Source organism: Cherax quadricarinatus, chromosome 6 (genome assembly GCF_038502225.1).
Source record: "Cherax quadricarinatus isolate ZL_2023a chromosome 6, ASM3850222v1, whole genome shotgun sequence".
NCBI lineage: Eukaryota > Metazoa > Arthropoda > Malacostraca > Decapoda > Parastacidae > Cherax > Cherax quadricarinatus.
The window spans coordinates 66,475,459-66,497,975 of record NC_091297.1 but is presented as its reverse complement, the minus strand read 5'-3'; the positions used below and the strand labels follow the sequence as shown (position 1 = coordinate 66,497,975).

General features: G+C 41.3%; 1 protein-coding gene across 1 annotated transcript in view; it reads left to right on the top strand.

Annotated features, from left to right (window-relative positions):
- Ufl1 (UFM1 specific ligase 1) overlaps positions 1 to 22,517 on the top strand; it is a 229,936-nt gene that overhangs the window by 77,115 nt on the left and 130,304 nt on the right. Inside the window, exons 6-7 of the mRNA XM_070081817.1 lie at positions 2,779 to 2,954; positions 9,767 to 9,985. Coding sequence (XP_069937918.1) covers positions 2,779 to 2,954; positions 9,767 to 9,985 — 395 coding nt within the window. The remainder of the gene's footprint in view (positions 1 to 2,778; positions 2,955 to 9,766; positions 9,986 to 22,517) is intronic.

Here is a 22,517-nt window from a genome sequence, read left to right as displayed (position 1 = left end):
ACTTTTGAAAATCGGCAAAAATCAAACATTTCCCGTACTTTGAGCTCCATTTCCAGGTTCTTTTTATAGTAAAATCAATCAAAATCACCTCTATTTCTATAATATATTTTCCATTCTGTCAAGTGAGACCAAGAAAACGAGAATACAACCATAAATACTATACGAAAATAGACCACAAAGTCGGCATTTTAATTAAAAAAAACGGTCAGAGTTTTTTTTTCTCTCATTATGCACTGCATGCTCCAGGTTTTTTTATATGGTGCACACTGACCACACAGGCCCATTCTCTCACATGTGGGCCTACCAGCTTTCTCCTGCTTGATTTGAAGCCACTAGAATTTATGAGTTTATACACGTCAAACAAGGTACCTCGTAAGACGTATATATACGGTCGCGACAGTCAAAGGGTTAAACGTATTTGTGTTATTCAGCACAAGGAGTTGTGGGGGCTTACTCCTCTTGTCCAGTATTTGTGGCTTGGTGTCTGATCACTCAAGCTGTTGGTAATCTCCTTATCTACCATGTCAATTCCCTAAAGTATTTAGTGTGTCATGATTAAATTCTTTCCTGTTTTCTGTTGCTTTAGGTGAAATTTTTTTTTCTCATAGCTCATTCCTCTAATCAGTCCCATTGAATAATTTTAAATTTTCATGACAAGCAAGATAATTTGCTCCTCTGATCAGTCTTGACTGAATAACTTTACACTTTATTGAGCTTCTCAACATTTTCTTTGTGTCTGACTAGGTGAGGGTTCCATGCTCTTTTGTCCCCTTTGCCTTTATACAAAGGAACTATGCATGCTCTCTGCCAATCCCTAGGTACCTTACCCTCTTCCATACTTTTATTAAATAATAGCACCAACCACTCCAGAACTATATCCCCACCTGCTTTTAACATTTCTATCTTTATCCCATCAATCCCAGTTGCCTTACCCCCTTTCATTTTACCTACTGCCTCACGAACTTCCCCCACACTCACAAGTGGCTTTTCCTCACTCTTACAATATGTTATTCCTCCTTGCCCTATACACAAAATCACAGCTTCCTTATCTTCATCAACATTTAACAGTTCCTCAAAATATTCCCTCCATCTTCCCAATACCTCTAACTCTCCATTTAATAACTCTCCTCTCCTATTTTTAGATGGTGGAATGATGGGCTTTTTCAAGTCACAAACAGATCTATTTGTGACTTGAAAAAGCCCACTGTGTGGGCGAAACATTGTCAATAAAGGATCTCATTATACTGCATGTGTGTTTATATTTCCATTGTAGTGATCTGTTGAAGGACTAGCTAATGGTTTGCTAAGTTCCTTCTTACATTCCTTTATAACCTTTGAGAACAGTTCTTTGGGCTCGGTGATTTGTTTGGTTTTAATCTACAACTGTGCCTGCTTAGCATGGGCCAGTAGGCCTGCTGCAGTTCTCCTTTCGTATGTACTTTTTAGTACTACGGTGTCAAAGCTTTTTTTATTTTTTTTTTGCAGCTCAGGAATATGCAGTCTGCTCATCCACAACTTTCCTGCTTGCTTTCCATCAGTGTGTGGTTGGCCTCTGGTTGGTTTGTGAGAGGAGACTTCCTATTCCTGAGGTAGTGCTGTGAGGAACTCTTCAGTGTAGCTATTATTATTGATGCCTAGTTAGTCTTACCAATCATAATTATGAAATTGGAATAAATTAATAAACTGTATGTTTTGTCTTCAGTAAGAAATTGGCTTCTCATTATTTATGAATTTATTGTCTACCTGGAGTTTACCTGGAGAGAGTTCCGGGGGTCAACGCCCCCGCGGCCCGGTCTGTGACCAGGCCTCCTTAGGTCAGTGTCCCAGGATGCGACCCACACCAGTCGACTAACACCCAGGTACCCATTTTACTGATGGGGAACATAGACAACAGGTGGAAAGAAACACGTCCAATGTTTCTACTCTAGCTGGGAATCGAACCCAGGCCCTCACCGTGTGAAGCGAGAGCGTTAACCACCAGGCCACCAGAGCTTTTTTCTGATGGAAGGTGCAGATTTATGCTAAATTTATATTGAATGGGAAAGATTGCAGGATATTTTGCACAGTATTCAGGCTACTTGTATTTAATCTTGTACTGATATATAAACAAGCTGGTGGCTAACGTTCTCCCTTCACACGGCAAGGGCCTGGGTTTGATTCCCGGCCAGAGTAGAAACATTGGGCATGTTTCTTTCCACCTGTTGTCTATGTTCCCCATCAGTAAAATGGGTACCTGGGTGATAGTCGGCTGGTGTGGGTCGCATCCTGGGACACTCACCTAATTTGCTCGACTTGCTGAGCATAACAAGGGGCTTTCTATATAGTAGTGTCATTGTTGTCAGCTAGGCCTGTATACCTTGTACATGTACACCTACCATCCGACTTACGACCTGCTTGACATACGACGACTCGACTTAAGACCGTGTTTTTTATGCCAAATTTCTGGGAAATAAACAAGTGTTTGTGTTGTACACAGTGTTTATCCTAAACCTTACAGTATAAAATACAGTACTAACAGCATAAAAAGTAAAGTAAAACATGAAATACCAAAATAAAACAATAAAATAGAGTCATTACAAAAATGTTATGTTGATATTCAGTAGTAAAGTTCGACTTACGTCCATTTCAACTTAGGTCCATTTTGACTTACGACCAGTTTCTCGGAACCGAACTCAGTCGTAAGTCGGATGGTAGGTGTACTTGCAATAAATAAATAAAGTGATCTTTCAATTGTTAGTACTCTGCAGCACATTTTAATCAATGATTGGTATCATGCAGAGTTTGAGGCACTGCGTCGGCTAGACATAAGCGATCCAGAGGCACATATCCGGCGGCACTACAAGAATGAAGATTTGACCTTTGTGGGTGATGTGTGTGTGGGGCCGAATCTCATTGACCAGATTGATGCTGCTATCGATGATGCATTGATGTCTGGGGGCTGGGTAGATATCTATGTAAGTACAGGTATATTAATTTCATATTTTCTTAATACAGTTCTATGCTTGTAGATGTGAAAATATAAGACGTTGATAAAGACAGAGACATACGTAGCAGAAGCCTTTATCAGGATAGTGTTTAGCTCTAATGAGAGCGTTTACATGAAGACTTGTTATGCTCGGTGTGACTTTGTCTCACGTCTTCCACCTGCGTGCCCTGCAACCATAAGAAGTTGATGTCTAAGTGTGAATCATTTAATACATTTTTAATCAAAAGACATTAGAAAAATATTATCCCATGTAGCAGTACCATGTACCTATTATTCTGTTATTAACTCAAATATTTTTGTGTTATTAAAATGTTTGAATATTTAACAGATTTTCAAAGAATACCAAAAGTTAACCTTAAAAATTTCTGTATGATTGCTTCTATTTCCTTGAGGTAACTGAGTGTAACTGTAAGATGAAGAATAATATATTTTTCTGTGATGAAGCTCTGCTGAAGTGCAAGGAACACAGCACATGGAAAGTTGTGGGAACTGAAACTCATTGGAGTTACTTTGGTGCTTGTTTTTTAAGGCACACTCCAGGCTTGTGTGCAAAGGAAATATGTGGACATGAAGCATAAAGCATTTAATAATTCCATGAGTCTTGCCTTGTTGCTGGCTGTTTGTTTAACAATTAAGTCATATAGGTGTTCAAAGATCAGTAAGACACAATTTCCCAGGACTCTAGCAGTGGGGAAAGCTTGAGTCAGCCAGCAGTTCAAGGTTCATCCTTTCTGTGGATGTTGAAGGGCACTGGGAATCACCATGCGCTAAAATAGGTGGAGCCTGCATCCTTTTGTCAAGTGCTGAAAATTTCCACAGTGGAAAGTCATTTTTATACATGGAATGCAACCATCATCCCAACCCCATCTTTTTTTTTACACTAGGTACTCTTAGGATTGTTCCTCCATGTGGAAAACTTCCTTGTGTTTTGTGTAACACTCATGACAGGTTATTCAGTGACTATAGAGCTGGTGAGCCAAGCAGTCTATATTGGAAATGTTTAGAAATGAGGAGAGTTGTGATAGTGTGCTTGTTGTGTTACTAAATTGGTCAACAGGTTCTGAAGTAGAAATAGGTTTTCCTTCAAAACCATGCATTTTAATGATTGATAACACAGAAGACGAAGATTAGTTGGAATATTGTTTTGGGACATATCTCATCAACTGATCTCATTATTGTTATTCTTTCAACAAAGAGGCCGTATCCCACCAAGGCAGGGTGGCCCATAAAGAAAAATGAAAGTTTCTCTTTTTAAATTTAGTAATAGAAACAGGAGAAGGGGTTACTAGCCCCCTGCTCCCGCCGTTTTAGTTGTCTCTTAAGACACGTATGGTTTACAGAGGAAGAATTCTGTGCTACTTATCCATGGAGTATTTCATTATTATCATTCTTAAATATTTTAGAACATCAGAATAAATAATTAAACAACATATTACATATGGTGTTTACATAAATATTTACAATACAGGCTGTACAAAATTTTAGTTGATCCAGTAGTTTGGCAAAAATTTTAGGTAAGACTAGATCTAACAGATATGCAGTCATGTCATATCAAGTAATATTGCTACTTTCCTAACACAAACAAAACATAATTTTAAAGCTTTGTTATGTTTAAACACTCTTCAACATACAAATACATTACACATGAGTAGAAAGATTTTTTTTTTTTTAACAAGTTGGCCGTCTCCCACCGAGGCAGGGTGACCCAAAAAGAAAGGAAATCCTCGAAAAGAAAATACTTTCATCATCATTCAACATTTTCATGTCACTCACACATAATCACTGTTTTTGCAGAAGTGCTCAGAAAACAACAGTTTAGAAGTATATACGTATAAAGATACACAACATATCCCTCCAAACTGCCAATATCCCAAACCCCTCCTTTAAAATGCAGGCGTTGTACTTCCCATTTCCAGGACTCAAGTCCAGCTATATAAAATAACCGGTTTCCCTGAATCCCTTCACTAAATATTACCCTGCTCACACTCCAACAGCTCGTCAGGTCCCAAATACCATTCGTTTCCATTCACTCCTATCTAACACGCTCATGCACGCTTGCTGGAAGTCCAAGCCCCTCGCCCACAAAACCTCCTTTACCCCCTCCCTCCAACCTTTTCAAGGACGACCCCTACCCTGCCTTCCTTCTCCTACAGATTTATATGCTCTCCATGTCATTCTACTTTGATCCATTCTCTCTAAAGGACCAAACCACCTTAACAACCCCTCTTCAGCCCTCTGACTAATACTTTTACTAACTCCTCACCTTTTCCTAATTTCCACACTCCGAATTTTTTGCATAATATTTACACCGCACATTGCCCTTAGACAGGACATCACTGCCTCCAACCGCCTCCTCGCTGCAACATTTACAACCCAAGCTTCACACCCATATAAGAGTGTTGGTACTACTATACTTTCATACATTCCCTTCTTTGCCTCCATGGATAACATTTTTTGTCTCCACATATACCTCAATGCACCACTCACCTTTTTTCCTTCATCAGTTCTATGATTAACCTCATCCTTCATAAATCCATCCGCTGACACGTCAACTCCCAAATATCTGAAAACATTCACTTCACACTACACTTACATGTACACATTTATTTATATACACTCATCTGAGTTTTCTTTGATTTTATCTTAATAGTTCTTGGTCTTATTACTTTTCCTTTTATATCCATGGGGAAATGGAATAAGAATCTTTCCTCCGTAAGCCATGCGTATTGTAAAAGTCAACTAAAATGCCGGGAACAATGGGCTAGTAACCCCTTTTCCTGTAAAGATTACTAAAAAGAATAAGAAGAAAATTGTCAAAGTGGGAAGTCTGAATGTTCGTGGATGTTGTGCAGATGATAAGAAAGAGATGATTGTGGATGTTATGAATGAGAAGAAGCTGGATGTCCTGTCTTTAAGTGAAACAAAGCTGAAGGGGGTGGGAGAGTTTCAATGGAGAGGAATAAATGGGATTAGGTCAGGGGTTTCAAGCTGAAGGGGATGGGACAGTTTCAATGGAGAGGAATAAATGGGATTAGGTCAGGGGTTTCAAAAAAGTTAGAGCTAAAGAAGGAGTAGCAATAATGTTGAAGGATAAGCTATGGCAGGAAAAGAGGGACTATAAATGTATTAATTCAAGGATTATGTGGAGTAAAATAAAGATTGGATGTGAAAAGTGGGTTATAATAAGCATGTATGCACCTGGAGAATAGAGAAGTGTAGAGGAGAGAGAGAGATTTTGGGAAATGTTGAGTGAATGCGTGGGGAGTTTTGAGTCAAGTGTGAGAGTAATGGTGGTTGGGAATTTCAATACTAAAGTGGGTAAAAATGTTATGGAGGGAGTAGTAGGTAAATTTGGGGTGCCAGGGGTAAATGTAAATGGGGAGCCTTTAATTGAGCTATGTGTAGAAAGAGATTTGGTAATAAGTAATACATATTTTATGTCAAAGAGGATAAATAAATATACAAGGTATGATGTAGCACGTAATGAAAGTAGTTTGTTAGATTATGTATTGGTGGATAAAAGGTTGATGGGTAGGCTCCAGGATGTACATGTTTATAGAGGGGCAACTGATATATCGGATCATTATTTAGTTGTAGCTACAGTTAGAGTAAGAGGTAGACTGGAAAAGAGGAAGGTGGCAACAACAAGTATGAGGGAGGTGAAAGTGTATAAACTAAGGGAGGAGGAAGTTCGGATGAGATATAAGCGACTATTGGCAGAAAGGTGGGCTAGTGCAAAGATGAGTAGTGGAGGGGTTGAAGAGGGTTGGAATAGTTTTAAAAATGCAGTATTAGAATGTGGGGCAGAAGTTTGTGGTTATAGGAGGGTGGGTGCAGGAGGAAAGAGGAGTGATTGGTGGAATGATGAAGTAAAGGGTGTGATAAAAGAGAAAAAGGTAGCTTATTAGAGGTTTTTAAAAAGCAGAAGTGTTATAAGAAGAGCAGAGTATATGGAGAGTAAAAGAAAGGTAAAGAGAGTGGTGAGAGAGTGCAAAAGGAGAGCAGATGATAGAGTGGGAGAGGCACTGTCAAGAAATTTTAATGAAAATAAGAAAAAATTTTGGAGTGAGTTAAACAAGTTAAGAAAGCCTAGTGAAAGTATGGATTTGTCAGTTAAAAACAGAGTAGGGGAGTTAGTAGATGGGGAGATGGAGGTATTAGGTAGATGGCGAGAATATTTTGAGGAACTTTTAAATGTTGAGGAAGAAAGGGAGGCGGTAATTTCATGCACTGGTCATGGAGGTATAGCATCTTTTAGGAGTGAAGAAGAGCAGAATGTAAGTGTGGGGGAGGTACGTGAGGCATTACATAGAATGAAAGGGGGTAAAGCAGCTGGAACTGATGGGATCATGACAGAAATGTTAAAAGCAGGGGGGGATATAGTGTTGGAGTGGTTGGTACTTTTGTTTAATAAATGCATGAAAGAGGGGAAGGTACCTAGGGATTGGCAGAGAGCATGTATAGTCCCTTTATTTAAAGGGAAAGGGGATAGAAGAGATTGTAAAAATTATAGAGGAATAAGTTTACTGAGTATACCAGGAAAAGTGTACGGTAGGGCTATAATTGAAAGAATTATAGGTAAGACAGAATGTAGGATTGCGGATGAGCAAGGAGGTTTCAGAGTGGGTAGGGGATGTGTAGATCAAGTGTTTACATTGAAGCATATATGTGAACAGTATTTAGATAAAGGTAGGGAAGTTTTTATTGCATTTGTGGATTTAGAAAAGGCATATGATAGAATGGATAGGGGAACAATGTGGCAGATGTTGCAAGTATTTGGAATAGGTGGTAAGTTATTAAATGCTGTAATGAGTTTTTATGAGGATAGTGAGGCTCAGGTTAGGGTGTGTAGAAGAGAGGGAGACTACTTCCCGGTAAAAGTAGATCTTGGACAGGGATGTGTAATGTCACCATGGTTGTTTAATATATTTATAGATGGGGTTGTAAAGGAAGTAAATGCTAGGGTGTTCAGGAGAGGGGTGGGATTAAATTATGGGGAATCAAATTCAAAATGGGAATTGACACAGTTACTTTTTGCTGATGATTCTGTGCTTATGGGAGATTCTAAAGAAAAAATGCAAAGGTTAGTGGATGAGTTTGGGAATGTGTGTAAAGGTAGAAAGTTGAAAGTGAACATAGAAAAGAGGAAGGTGATGAGGGTATCAGATGATTTAGATAAAGAAAAATTGGATATCAAATTGGGGAGGAGTATGGAAGAAGTGAATGTTTTCAGATACTTGGGAGTTGACGTGTCGGCGGATGGATTTATGAAGGATGAGGTTAATCATAGAATTTATGAGGGAAAAAAGGTGAGTGGTGCGTTGAGGTATATGTGGGGTCAAAAAACGTTGTCTATGGAGGCAATGAAGGGAATGTATGAAAGTATAGTGGTACCAACACTCTTATATGGGTGTGAAGCTTGGTGGTAAATGCAGCAGCGAGGAGACGGTTGGAGGCAGTGGAGATGTCCTGTCTAAGGGCAATGTGTTGTGTAAATATTATGCAGAAAATTCGGAGTGTGGAAATTAGGAAAAGGTGTGGAGTTAATAAAAGTAATAGTCAGAGAGCAGAAGAGGGGTTGTTGAGGTGGTTTGGTCATTTAGAGAGAATGGATCAAAGTAGAATGACATGGAAAGCATATACATGTAAATCTATAGGGGAAGGAAGGTGGGGTAGGGGTCGTCCTCGAAAGGGTTGGAGAGAGGGGGTAAAGGAGGTTTTGTGGGCGAGGGGCTTGGACTTCCAGCAAGTGTGCATGAGCGTGTTAGACAGGAGTGAATGGAGACGAATGGTACTTGAGACCTGATGATCTGTTGGAGTGTGAGCAGGGTAATATTTAGTGAAGGGATTCAGGGAAACCGGTTATTTTCATATAGTCGGACTTGAGTCCTGGAAATGGGAAGTACAATGCCTGCACTTTAAAGGAGGGGGTTTGGGATATTGGCAGTTTGGAGGGATATGTTGTGTATCTTTATATGTATATGCTTCTAAACTGTTGTATTCTGAGCACCTCTGCAAAAACAGTGATAATGTGTGAGTGTGGTGAAAGTGTTGAATGATGATGAAAGTATTTTCTTGTTGGGGATTTTCTTTCTTTTTTGGGTCACCCTGCCTCGGTGGGAGACGGCCGACATGTTGAAAAAAAAAAAAAAAAAATTCACTTCTACCTTACTCCTCCGCAATTTGATATCCAATTTTTCTTTATCTAAATAATTTGATACCCTCATAATCTTACTCTTTTCTATGTTCACTTTCAACTTTCTACCTTTACACATGCTCCCAAATTAGTCTAACCTTTGCAATTTTTCTTTAGAATCTCCTATAAGCACAGTATCATCAGCAAAACGTAACTGTGTCACTTCCCATTTTGTATTTGATTTCCCATAATTTAATCCCACCCCTCTCCCGAACACCCTAGCATTTACTTCTCTTACAACCCCATCTATAAATATATTAAACAACCATGGTGACATTACACATCCCTGTCTAAGACCTACTTTTACCGGGAAGTAGTCTCCCTCTCTTCTACTCACCCTAACCTGAGCCTCACTATCCTCATAAAAACTCTTTACAGCATTTAGTAACTTACCACCTATTCCATATACTTGCAACATCTGCCACATTGCTCCTCTATCCATTCTATCATATGCCTTTTCTAAATCCATAAATGCAATAAAAACTTCCCTACCTTTATCTAAATACTGTTCATATATATGCTTCAATGTAAACACTTGATCTACACATCCCTACTTGAGCATACATTGATTGTTTATTTGACAGCCATTGTTGCCTACGGTATTCAGCCCAGAGGAGGGGAATCAACTGGTGGATGTTGCCCTAAAACGCCGCCAGGATAAGAAATCCACAGCAACTGCGAGAGTCTTCTGTGACACAGTTGTTATAAGTGACCAGCTCCTGATGAAACTGTCTAACCACCTACAAGAGTTCATGCCAAAGAAAGCCAAAGAAGCCGATGAGAAGGGCGCCTTCAAACAGCAGGTGGGGAAAGAAAGTTTATGAGAGTGTTACTGGTTAGTTCTCGTCATAGATCTCGACAGATCCTGTGAGGCTACACCATCTAATATGGTAATGAAAATGGCATTTTGGACAATACAGCCTCTCCTGACTGAACGATGGGGTTCTGTTCCTAAGAGTAGGTCGGTAAGTGAGTTAGTCGTTAAGTGAGGAGCATACTATACTGGTAGTGAATTTGTGTCAGCCATCTTTAGATATTTTTTTAATGTCACCTTTGCACCATTTATAACATTTCTGGTATATTTTTAAATGTTTATACAGTAGTTTACTGTATACTGTAATAAACAGAATAGAGGAAATCAGTTTTTATATACATTATTTAGGTTTGCATACTGGTCATAAGTCCTAGTGGTCGGTAAACAAGTACGTCGCTATGTGAGGAGAGGCTGTATTTGAAATATTGTGCTCCAGAGTTCAAGTAAAAATGACTTTGTTTACCGGATGATTGTAGATGTAGAGGCATGAAGATGGCAATTATGGATGTAATGACACAATATGCAGAGTTATACAGGGAATATTTTTTATACATGTTTTATAATTGTGAAGAGTGAGGTAAGACCAATAAAGAATGGCACATCAGGCTCTGTCATGACATTGCAGAGCACTGTGGTCTGCCTAATACTCCATTACTTAGGTTTGTAATGTTATTGAATTATGGGCTGGGTGTTCTCCATGTAAGATTACGTGTAAGATGGGCTTGTCAAGGCAGAAGGGACACTATTTGGAGAACTGGTTAGGTAAGTACACTTTCCTACATGAAACAAACATAAGACAAGTGTTACTTATCTTTTAACAGCATGATTTTCAGTAGCCTTTCCCTGGAAATCCCTTCAGGGTGCTGTCTGTGTCCACAGTGGCTGTTGATTAACAGGTGAGTTAGAAAAACAATTTGCCCCAATGGAGCGTATATCTCAGCATTTCACTATCATCTGAAATGCATAGTGATACTCACTTGGTTTTGGGTGAATCACCCACGCATCACGGGATCTATTGGTAACTCCAGTCAGTCTCGCCTCTACCTATTAGCTGCAGCTAATGTAATTAGATGTGGGTATGGCTGGACTTACCTGGGTATTGTAACTGACCTAATTTCCCCAAGTTTGTTGTTGGGGAAATGTGACCCCAGTATTGTTGTCTTGAGTAGGCTGCTACAGATGCATAGTTATATTGTCCTCACTCGTTGATTGGGAGTCACGTTGGTCCTACTTTAAGCGATAGGGTAATATCTTGTCCCTTTGTTCATAACACCTGAATACATACTGTGACACGAACTTTTACACTTTATCAGGATTATTCCGCAATAATACACTCATGTTTCCTTTTGACACTAGTTTACCTAGTGGAAATTGACAGTATTTCTGAGTTTACTGCACAGAGTCATTATTTTCTTTGTTTTCAGCAGGAGATTTGTGATGTGGTCACTCTCTGATATCTGAATTCAACCTAGCTTGTCGCCTTGCCCAACGCCCACCAGTCACGTCCGCACAAAGAACTGCTGAGTTTAGCTTTATATCTCTTCCTTACTACACATTGCAACAAGGAATAACACAAGAAGATTGTTTCCTTGTTGTTTATCTGCGAACTAGAAGTCGTAATGTCCCCGACTTTAAGAAAAGTGGAGCGCAGGTTTTCTCTTAATTTTCCTGCTATGGAGAAAAGAGTAATTACTCTTTGTTTAACCGTGTTGTGTAGTTGATCAGGAACTCTAGCAAGGAGAGAGCCGTGCATGGAGATGCCTGGTACACATGTGGTTTTAATGAAGTTGTGTGTGAGGAAGGAAGAGTCCACTAGCCCCTTCCGGGAGGGCTAAGATCCTCAGAGGGCTGAGAGGGCTGAGAGATACCCCCTTTACTGGAGAATTTTTTGCACATGTGGGGGGAGGGCAAAAGTTCACTGGAGTTTACCTGGAGAGAGTTCCGGAGGTCAACGCCCCCGTGGCCCGGTCTGTGACCAGGCCTCATGGTGGATCAGAGCCTGATCAACCAGGCTGTTACTGCTGGCTGCATGCAGTCCAACGTACAAGCCACAGCCCGGCTGGTCAGGTACCGACTTTAGGTGCTTGTCCAGTGCCTGCTTGAAGACTGCCAGGGGTCTATTGGTAATTCCTCTTATGTATGCTGGGAGGCAGTTGAACAGTCTCGGGCTCCTGACACTTATTGTATCGTCTCTTAACGTGCTAGTGACACCCCTGCTTTTCATTGGGGGGATGTTGCATCGTCTGCCGAGTCTTTTGCTTTCGTTGTGAGTGATTTTCGTGTGCAAGTTCGGTACTAGTCCCTCTAGGATTTTCCAAGTGTATATAATCATGTCTCTCCCGCCTGCGTTCCAGGGAATACAGGATCAGAAACTTCAAGCACTCCCAGTAATTGAGGTGTTTTATCTCCGTTATGCACACTGTGAAGGTTCTCTGTGCATTTTTTAGGTCAGCAATTTCACCTGCCTTGAAAGGTGCTGTTAGTGTGCAGCAATATTCTAGCCTAGATAGAACAAGCGACCTGAAGAGTGTCATCATGGGCTTGGCATCCCTAGTTTTGAAGGTTCTCATTATCCATCTTGTCATTTTTCTAGCAGATGCGATTGATACAATGTTATGGTCCTTGAAGGTGAGATCCTCTGACATGATCACTCCCAGGTCTTTGACGTTGGTTTTTCGCTCTGTTTTGTGGAAGGAATTTGTTTTGTACTCTGATGATGTTTTAATTTCCTCATGTTTACCATATCGGAGTAATTGAAATTTCTCATCATTGAACTTCATATTGTTTTCTGCAGCCCACTGAAAGATTTGGTTGATGTCCGCCTGGAGCCGTGCAGTGTCTGCCGTGCAGTCACTGTCATGCAGATTCGGGTGTCATCTGCAAAGGAAGACACGGTGCTGTGGCTGACATCCTTGTCTATGTCAGATATGAGGATGAGAAATAAGATGGGAGCGAGTACTGTGCCTTGTGGAACAGAGCTTTTCACCATAGCCGCCTCAGACTTTACTCTGTTGACTACTACTCTCTGTGTTCTGTTTGTGAGGAAATTATAGATCCATCTACCAACTTTAGTAGGTTGGTAAACAGCAACCACCCAGGGAGGTACTACCGTCCTGCCAAGTGAGTGTACAACGAAAGCCTGTAATTGTTTTACATGATGGTAGGATTGCTGGTGTCTTTTGTGTCTCATAAACATGCAAGATTTCAGGTATGTCTTGCTACTTCTACTTGCATTTAGGTCACACTACACATACATGTACAAGCATATATATACACACACACACCCCTCTGGGTTTTCTTCTATTTTCTTTCTAGTTCTTGTTCTTGTTTATTTCCTCTTACCTCCATGGGGCAGTGGAACAGAATTCTTCCTCCGTAAGCCATGCGTGTTGTAAGAGGCGACTAAAATGCCGGGAGCAAGGGGCTAGTAACCCCTTCTCCTGTATATATTACTAAATTTAAAAAGAGAAACTTTAGTTTTTTCTTTTGGGCCACCCCGCCTCGGTGGGATACGGCTGGTATGTTGAAAGAAAGATCTACCAACTTTTCCTGTTATTCCTTTAGCACGCATTTTGTGCGCTATTACGCCATGGTCACACTTGTCGAAGGCTTTTGCAATGTCTGTATGTATTACATCTGCATTCTTTTTGTGTTCTAGTGCATCTAGGACCTTGTCGTAGTGATCCAGTAGCTGAGACAGACAGGAGCGACCTGCTCTAAACCCATGTTGCCCTGGGTTGTTATTGATGGGTATCTAGATGGGTGGCGATCTTGCTTCTTAGGACCCTTTCAAAGATTTTTATGATATGGGATGTTAGTGCTATCAGTCTGTAGTTCTTTGCTATTGCTTTACTTCCTCCTTTGTGGAGTGGGGCTATGTCTGTTGTTTTTAGTAACTGTGGGACGACCCCTGTGTCCATGCTCCCTCTCCATAGTATGGTAAAAGCTCGTGATAGGCGCTTCTTGCAGTTCTTGATGAACACGGAGTTCCATGAGTCTGGCCCTGGGGCAGAGTGCATGGGCATGTCATTTATCGCCTGTTCGAAGTCATTTGATGTCAGGATAATATCAGATAGGCTTGTGTTAACCAAATTCTGTGGCTCTCTCATAAAAAATTCATTTTGATCTTCGATTCTTAGTCTGGTTAGTGGCTTGCTAAAAACCGAGTCATATTGGGACTTGAGTAGCTCACTCATTTCCTTGCTGTCATCTGTGTAGGACCCATCTTGTTTAAGTAGGAGCCCAATATTGGATGTTGTTCTCAACTTTGATTTGGCATAAGAAAAGAAATACTTTAAGTTTCTCTCGATTTCATTTATGACTTTTAGTTCTTCCCGCAATTCCTGACTCCTATAAGATTCCTTTAGCTTAAGTTCGATGTTTGCTATTTCTCTGACCAGTGACTCTCTACTCATTTCAGATATATTGGCCTCTTTTAGCCGCTCTGTTATTCTTTTCCGTCGCCTGTAAAGGGAGCGCCTGTCTCTTTCTATTTTACGCCTACTCCTTTTTCTTAAAGGAATAAGCCTTGAGCATACATCGAGTGCCACCGAGTTAATCTGTCCTAGGCATAAGTTGGGGTCTGTGTTGCTTAGTCTATCTTCCCAGCTTATATCATTTAGGACTTGATTTACTTGGTCCCACTTCGTTCTTGTTATTGAAGTTGAATTTGGTAAAGGCTCCCTCGTGACTAATCTCATTTTGTCGGTCTGGGGCTCCACGCATACATGTCTGAACCTCAATTATGTTGTGATCTGAGTATATTGTTTTTGATATGGTGACATTTCGTATCAGATCATCATTGTTAGTGAAGATGAGGTCTAGTGTATTCTCCTGTCTAGTAGGCTCTATTATTTGCTGGTTTAAGTTGAATTTTGTGCAGAGATTCAAAAGCCTGTGTGTGTGTGAGGTCTCGTCAGAGCTGCCTCCTGGTGTTATCACTGCAACATATATTCATCTTTTAGCATCATTTTGAGTTTCTCACTGGCCACCACTGCTGATTGTCTCTTCTTAACAACTTTAGTCATGTAGGGTTTCTGGAGAATCACTACGTTTGTTTTCAACACAGTGTAATTCTAACGGCACTTGTTTATCTACTGTCTGCTTATTCACTACACCTTTGCTCAAACTTCAATTGTCCTGATAGTTCCATTTGCATCAGGATGTATGGTTACTATTTTTCCAAGAGGCCATTGAGACCTTGGATTATCATTGTCAATAATCACTATGTCACCAGGTCTTAAGGACATAAGATTTTCAGAGACATCAGCGCCATAGAACTCTTTTTGCCAAATTTTCTCCCAACATTCAGTCACTTTGTTGAGGTGTTTGAATTTACGTCTGAGTAGCAGGCATGCGTGAGCGTGTTTGATAGGAATGAATGGAGACAAATGGTTTTTAATACTTGACGTGCTGTTGGAGTGTGAGCAAAGTAACATTTATGAAGGGATTCAGGGAAACCGGCAGGCCGGACTTGAGTCCTGGAGATGGGAAGTACAGTGCCTGCACTCTGAAGGACGGGTGTTAATGTTGTAGTTTAAAAACTGTAGTGTAAAGCACCCTTCTGGGAAGACAGTGATGGAGTGAATGATGGTGAAAGTTTTTCTTTTTGGGGCCACCGTGCCTTGGTGGGAATTGGCCATTGTGTTAATAATAATAATAATAATAATAATAATAATAATAATAATAATAATAATAATAATAATAGCTCAGGTTCGAGATTTCTTTATCATTCATGGAGTAAATGAGACAGACTCAACACTTCCAAATTGTCCAGATCATTGGCAACATACAATAGTGCCTCACTTATACGGCAGGTTAGGTTCCAGACTACTGCCGGAAAGCAGACTTCGCCGGAAAGCAGAAAGCCATTTTTTCCACTTATAAATGCATATAAATGCCAGATGACAAATTTACACAAACATATATTAAGTTAGCAATACAGTGGTCCCTCAATAATCGTCCGGCCTGAAAGTCGTCCATTTCAGAAATAGTCCTGTTTTTTCGTCAAAATATTGGCTCGCAAATGGTCTGGTAACTCGCTAATAGTCCTTCGTCCCGGACGCGTACTCACGCTCTGAGCCGCCTCGGCCTTTCCTTCCCAGCAAGTGTGCCATTGTTTACCAGTGAGCGACGGCCCCCTCACGTGCTCCAGCAAAATATTTCATAATATGTATTCCATTTATTTTAGCGCTTGCAAGCTATTTAAGTGCTAAATAAGCTACCATGGCTCCAAAGAAAGCTCCTAGTGCCAAGCCTTTGGTAAAGAAGGTGAGAAATGCGATTGAATTTAAGAAAAACATCATTGAACAATATGATAGTGGCATACGTGTGGGCGAACTGGCCAGGATGTATAACAAATCCCGTACAACCATATCTTCCATCATAGCCAAGAAAAAGGAAATCAAGGATGCTGTTGTTGCAAAGGGGGTAAATATGTTGACAAAAATGAGATCACCAGTACTCGAAGATGTTGAGAAGTTATTATTGGTGTGGATAAATGAGAAACAATTAGCAGGAGATAGTCTTATGACGTCGCTTATTTGTGAAAAGGCTAGGCAGTTGCATGACGATTTGGTAAAGAAATTGCCTGAAACTAGTGGTGATGTGAGTGAATTTAAGGCCAGCAAAGTTTTAAAGAGACGCCAGAAACAGAGCTCTCTGGACAGTCTTTTTACGAGACAAGACTCCAGTGACTCTCAAGGTGGTCCTAGTGGCATTAAGAAACAGAGAAGAGAAGTAACCCCAGAAAAGCAATTGGTACCCGAGGTGTTGATGGAAGGGGATTCCCCTTCCAAACAGTAAATCATCCAATCTGTCTCCTTCTCCAGTCTTCCATACACAAAAGAATCGCCAATAAAGGTAAGTGTTATTTTGTTAATGTTTAATTCATCATGTGCCACTGTATTGTTTATGTACTACATCTATATTTCATGTAAAAAAAAATTTGTTTTAATACTTCTGGGTGTCAGGAACGGATTAATTGAATTTACGTTATTTCTTATGGGGAAAATTGATTCGTAAATTGTCCATTTCGATAATAGTCCCACTTCCAGGAACGGATTATGGACGATTATTGAGGGACCACTGTAGAACTTAGGCATTAAAAAAACAATAAAAAGTAAAATACACACACAGTACACTCATTATTTACCTCAAAATATTCGTAGTCTTAATGTAAGGCAAAAGGTGAGTAGCATTTACTATAAGAAGTCAGGTGTGGTAGCCCTCCTGGCCACCCCCACACACACATAATATACTACGACAGTGCTTGAATAGAGTGATAAAATGCATGTACAGTACACTCATTACTTACCTTAAAATATTTGTAGTCTTAATGTAGGGTGAAAGGTGAAAAGTATTTATTTGTAGAAAGCGGTGTGGTAGGTAGGGTAGTGTAGGGAAGCCAGCCTGGGCACACCACCCACTATGTAAACAAACAGGTGATGCATCTGGCTGTGGTTCATAAACATTCATACAAACACCTTACATTGTGTACAAGTTGTCTCCACAGTGGTACAGTAGAATAAATAAAGACCAACACTTCCATTCTCATGTAATTTTTAGAAGGAATGATACTCTGACAAATTATTATTATTATTATTATTATTATTATTATTTATTTATTTATTTATTTATTAACTTGAACATGATACATAGAAGTACAAAGAAATACAGTGGTTAAGTATAACATGCCAAAGCCCCTTGTATGCAGAGCATTATTCGCAGGTTTAAAATTAACTTAAGATTAACTAAGCAATGATATATTCAGTGGTAAATATTTTTGTAAACAAATAACAATTAAGCACAAATGAGTATTTCAAAGACAGGTCATATGGTCATTTACTGTGTTGCTGTGTATTCAGTAGAATGGAGTATTCTGTTAGGTAATGTAATTAAAAATAACAGTTTGATTATTATTATTATTACAAATTATTATTAAAAATTATTATTATTACAAGTTATTACAGTGGACCCCCCGCATACCATTGGCATCACATAACGTTAAATCCGCATACCGCTACATTTTATCGCCAAGATTTTGCCTCGCATACCGCTAAAAAACCCGTTCAACGCTGTTCGTCTGAGACGCGTCTATGTGCGGCCTGAGCCACGCTCACATGTTCCGCCTGTGGCATTGTTTACGAGCCAGCCTCCGTGGTAACATCCAAGCATACAATCAGAACATTTCGTATTATTACAGTGTTTTTGGTGATTTTATCTGCAAAATAAGTGACCATGGGCCCCAAGAAAGCTTCTAGTGCCAACCCTACAGCAATAAGGGTGAGAATTACTATAGAGATGAAGAAAAAGATCATTGATAAGTATGAAAGTGGAGTGCGTGTCTCCGAGCTGGCCAGGTTGTATAATAAACCCCAATCAACCATCGCTACTATTGGTGGTACAGCTGCTGCTGCTGCTGTACCACTGTCAGCTGCTGCTGCTGCTGCACTGTCAGCTGCTGCTGCTGTACCACCGTCAGCTGCTGCTGCTGCTGTACCACCGTCAGCTGCTGCTGCTGCTGTAGTACCGTCTGCTGCTGCTGTAGCATCGTCTGCTGCTGCTGTAGCATCGTCTGCTGCTGCTGTAGCACTGTCAGCTGCTGCTGCTGCTGCTGCTGTTGTACCACCATCAGCTGCTGCTGCTGTTGTACCACCGTCAGCTGCTGCTGCTGCTGCTGTAGTACCGTCTGCTGCTGCTGTAGCATCGTCTGCTGCTGCTGTAGCACTGTCAGCTGCTGCTGCTGTTGTACCACCGTCAGCTGCTGCTGCTGCTGCTGTAGTACCGTCTGCTGCTGCTGTAGTACCGTCTGCTGCTGCTGTAGCATCGTCTGCTGCTGCTGTAGCACTGTCAGCTGCTGCTGCTGTTGTACCACCATCAGCTGCTGCTGCTGCTGCTGCTGTTGTACCACCATCAGCTGCTGCTGCTGTTGTACCACCGTCAGCTGCTGCTGCTGCTGCTGTAGTACCGTCTGCTGCTGCTGTAGCATCGTCTGCTGCTGCTGTAGCACTGTCAGCTGCTGCTGCTGTTGTACCACCGTCAGCTGCTGCTGCTGCTGCTGTAGTACCGTCTGCTGCTGCTGTAGTACCGTCTGCTGCTGCTGTAGCATCGTCTGCTGCTGCTGTAGCACTGTCAGCTGCTGCTGCTGTTGTACCACCATCAGCTGCTGCTGCTGCTGCTGTAGTACCGTCTGCTGCTGCTGTAGTACCGTCTGCTGCTGCTGTAGTACCGTCTGCTGCTGCTGTAGCATCGTCTGCTGCTGCTGTAGCACTGTCAGCTGCTGCTGCTGCTGCTGTAGCACCGTTGTTGGTGTGGCTTATTGAGAATACCAAGAAACAATTAACCCCAGAGGATTTGCCACCCAGGATAACCCAAAAAAGTCAGTGTCATCAAAGACTGTCTAACTTATTTCCATTGGGGTCCTTAATCTTGTCTCCCAGGATGCAACCCACACCAGTCGACAAACACCCAGGTGAACAGGGAAAAATGCCTGGAACTAGTGCTCATATTGGTGAATTTAAAGCCAGCAAAGGTTGGTTTGAGAGATTTAAGAATTGTAGTGGCATACACAGTGTGATAAGGCCTGTTCTGGAAGAAAATGCCAAACAGGACCTACAGTACTCCCTAGAAAATGCCAAACCCATATGACAACAGGAAAATGCAAACTCCCTTCCTGTAAGCTTTTTCACCCTGAACTGTGTACCTCTTCAGTACAGGAAAGACTGTGCTATAACTTAAATTGCCAGGCATACCATCTAAAGGGGACAAAAAGATACAAAACATCCAGGCCATGGGAAAACCTGGGTAGCCACAGCCACTCAAGAAGGAGAGGTTTTTTAGTGCCAGGAAGGAAAAAAAACTGGCAGGAAATGGCAGAAATCGTACACCAAATCCAGTCATTCCTGGAGTGGAACCACAGTCGATGGCATCCACTCCAAACCAACAGATACAGATACTAATGCCGGAAAAAAAATCCCCCCCCAGTACCAACAATACCACCAGTCCGATAACATTCTTCTTTGCAAATATACAGGGTCTAAAGCCAGCAACAAACAACAAAATACCTTTCATCCGTGGACTGCTTGCAGAGGCAAAGGCAATGTTCGCGGCTTTCACTGAGACCCACATAAAGGATCACTTGGACAACGAAATATGGATCCCAGGTTACAACCTATACAGATGTGACAGAGTGAACAGGCAAAAGGGGGGGTTGGCCTGTACATTGCAGAGTCACTTGTTTGCACAGAACTGCTAAATGCCTCAAATGATGTAGTGGAAGTTTTAGCAGTAAAGGTCGAGAACCAAAACCTAGTCATTGTGGTAGTCTACAAGCCTCCGGATGCAACATCCCAGCAATTCCAGGAACAGCTGTTAAAAATTGACCACTGTCTGGAAAACCTTCCAGCTCCTGCACCAAACATCTTGCTCCTGGGGGATTTCAACTTAAGGCACCTAAAATGGAGGAACATAGCAAATAATATTGTTGCAGTAATAACACCAGGAGGCAGCTCTGATGAAAACTCACACTCACGCGAGCTTTTAAATCTCTGCACAAAATTCAATTTAAACCAGCAAATAATAGAGCCTACTAGACTGGAGAATACACTAGACCTCATCTTCACTAACAATGATGATCTGATAAGAAATGTTACCATATCAAAAACAATATACTCAGATCACAACATAATTGAGGTTCAGTCATGTATGCGCGGAGCCCCAGACCGACATAATGAGATTAGTCACGAGGGAGCATTCACCAAATTCAACTTCAATAACAAAAACATAAAGTGGGACCAAGTAAACCAAGTCCTAACCGATATAAGCTGGGAAGATATACTAAGCAACACAGACCCCAACTTATGCCTAGAACAGATTAACTCAGTGGCACTCGATGTATGCACAAGGCTTATTCCTCTAAGAAAAAGGAGGAGTAGATGTAAAACAGAAAGAGACAGGCGCTCCCTCTACAGGCGACGGAAAAGAATAACAGAGCGGCTAAAAGAGGTCAATATATCTGAAATGCGTAGGGAGACACTGGTCAGAGAAATAGCAAGCATCGAACTTAAGCTAAAAGAATCCTTTAGGAGTCAGGAATCGCGGGAAGAACTAAAAGCCATAAATGAAATCGAAAGAAACCCAAAGTATTTCTTCTCCTATGCCAAATCAAAATCGAGAACAACGTCCAGTATTGGGCCCCTACTTAAACAAGATGGGTCCTACACGGATGACAGCAAGGAAATGAGTGAACTACTCAAGTCCCAATATGACTCAGTTTTTAGCAAGCCGCTAACCAGACTGAGAGTTGAAGATCAAAATGAATTTTTTATGAGAGAGCCACAAAATTTGATGAGCACAAGCCTATCCGATGTTATCCTGACGCCAAATGACTTCGAACAGGCGATAAATGACATGCCCATGCACTCTGCCCCAGGGCCAGACTCATGGAACTCTGTGTTCATCAAGAACTGCAAGAAGCCCCTATCACGAGCCTTTTCCATCCTATGGAGAGGGAGCATGGACACGGGGGTCGTCCCACAGTTACTAAAAACAACAGACATAGCCCCACTCCACAAAGGGGGCAGTAAAGCAACAGCAAAGAACTACAGACCAATAGCACTAACATCCCATATCATAAAAATCTTTGAAAGGGTCCTAAGAAGCAAGATCACCACCCATCTAGAAACCCATCAGTTACACAACCCAGGGCAACATGGGTTTAGAACAGGTCGCTCCTGTCTGTCTCAACTATTGGACCACTACGACAAGGTCCTAAATGCACTAGAAGACAAAAAGAATGCAGATGTAATATATACAGACTTTGCAAAAGCCTTCGACAAGTGTGACCATGGCGTAATAGCGCACAAAATGCGTGCTAAAGGAATAACAGGAAAAGTCGGTCGATGGATCTATAATTTCCTCACTAACAGAACACAGAGAGTAGTCGTCAACAGAGTAAAGTCCGAGGCAGCTACGGTGAAAAGCTCTGTTCCACAAGGCACAGTACTCGCTCCCATCTTGTTCCTCATCCTCATATCCGACATAGACAAGGATGTCAGCCACAGCACCGTGTCTTCCTTTGCAGATGACACCCGAATCTGCATGACAGTGTCTTCCATTGCAGACACTGCAAAGCTCCAGGCGGACATCAACCAAATCTTTCAGTGGGCTGCAGAAAACAATATGAAGTTCAACGATGAGAAATTTCAATTACTCAGATATGGTAAACATGAGGAAATTAAATCTTCATCAGAGTACAAAACAAATTCTGGCCACAAAATAGAGCGAAACACCAACGTCAAAGACCTGGGAGTGATCATGTCGGAGGATCTCACCTTCAAGGACCATAACATTGTATCAATCGCATCTGCTAGAAAAATGACAGGATGGATAATGAGAACCTTCAAAACTAGGGAGGCCAAGCCCATGATGACACTCTTCAGGTCACTTGTTCTATCTAGGCTGGAATATTGCTGCACACTAACAGCTCCTTTCAAGGCAGGTGAAATTGCCGACCTAGAAAA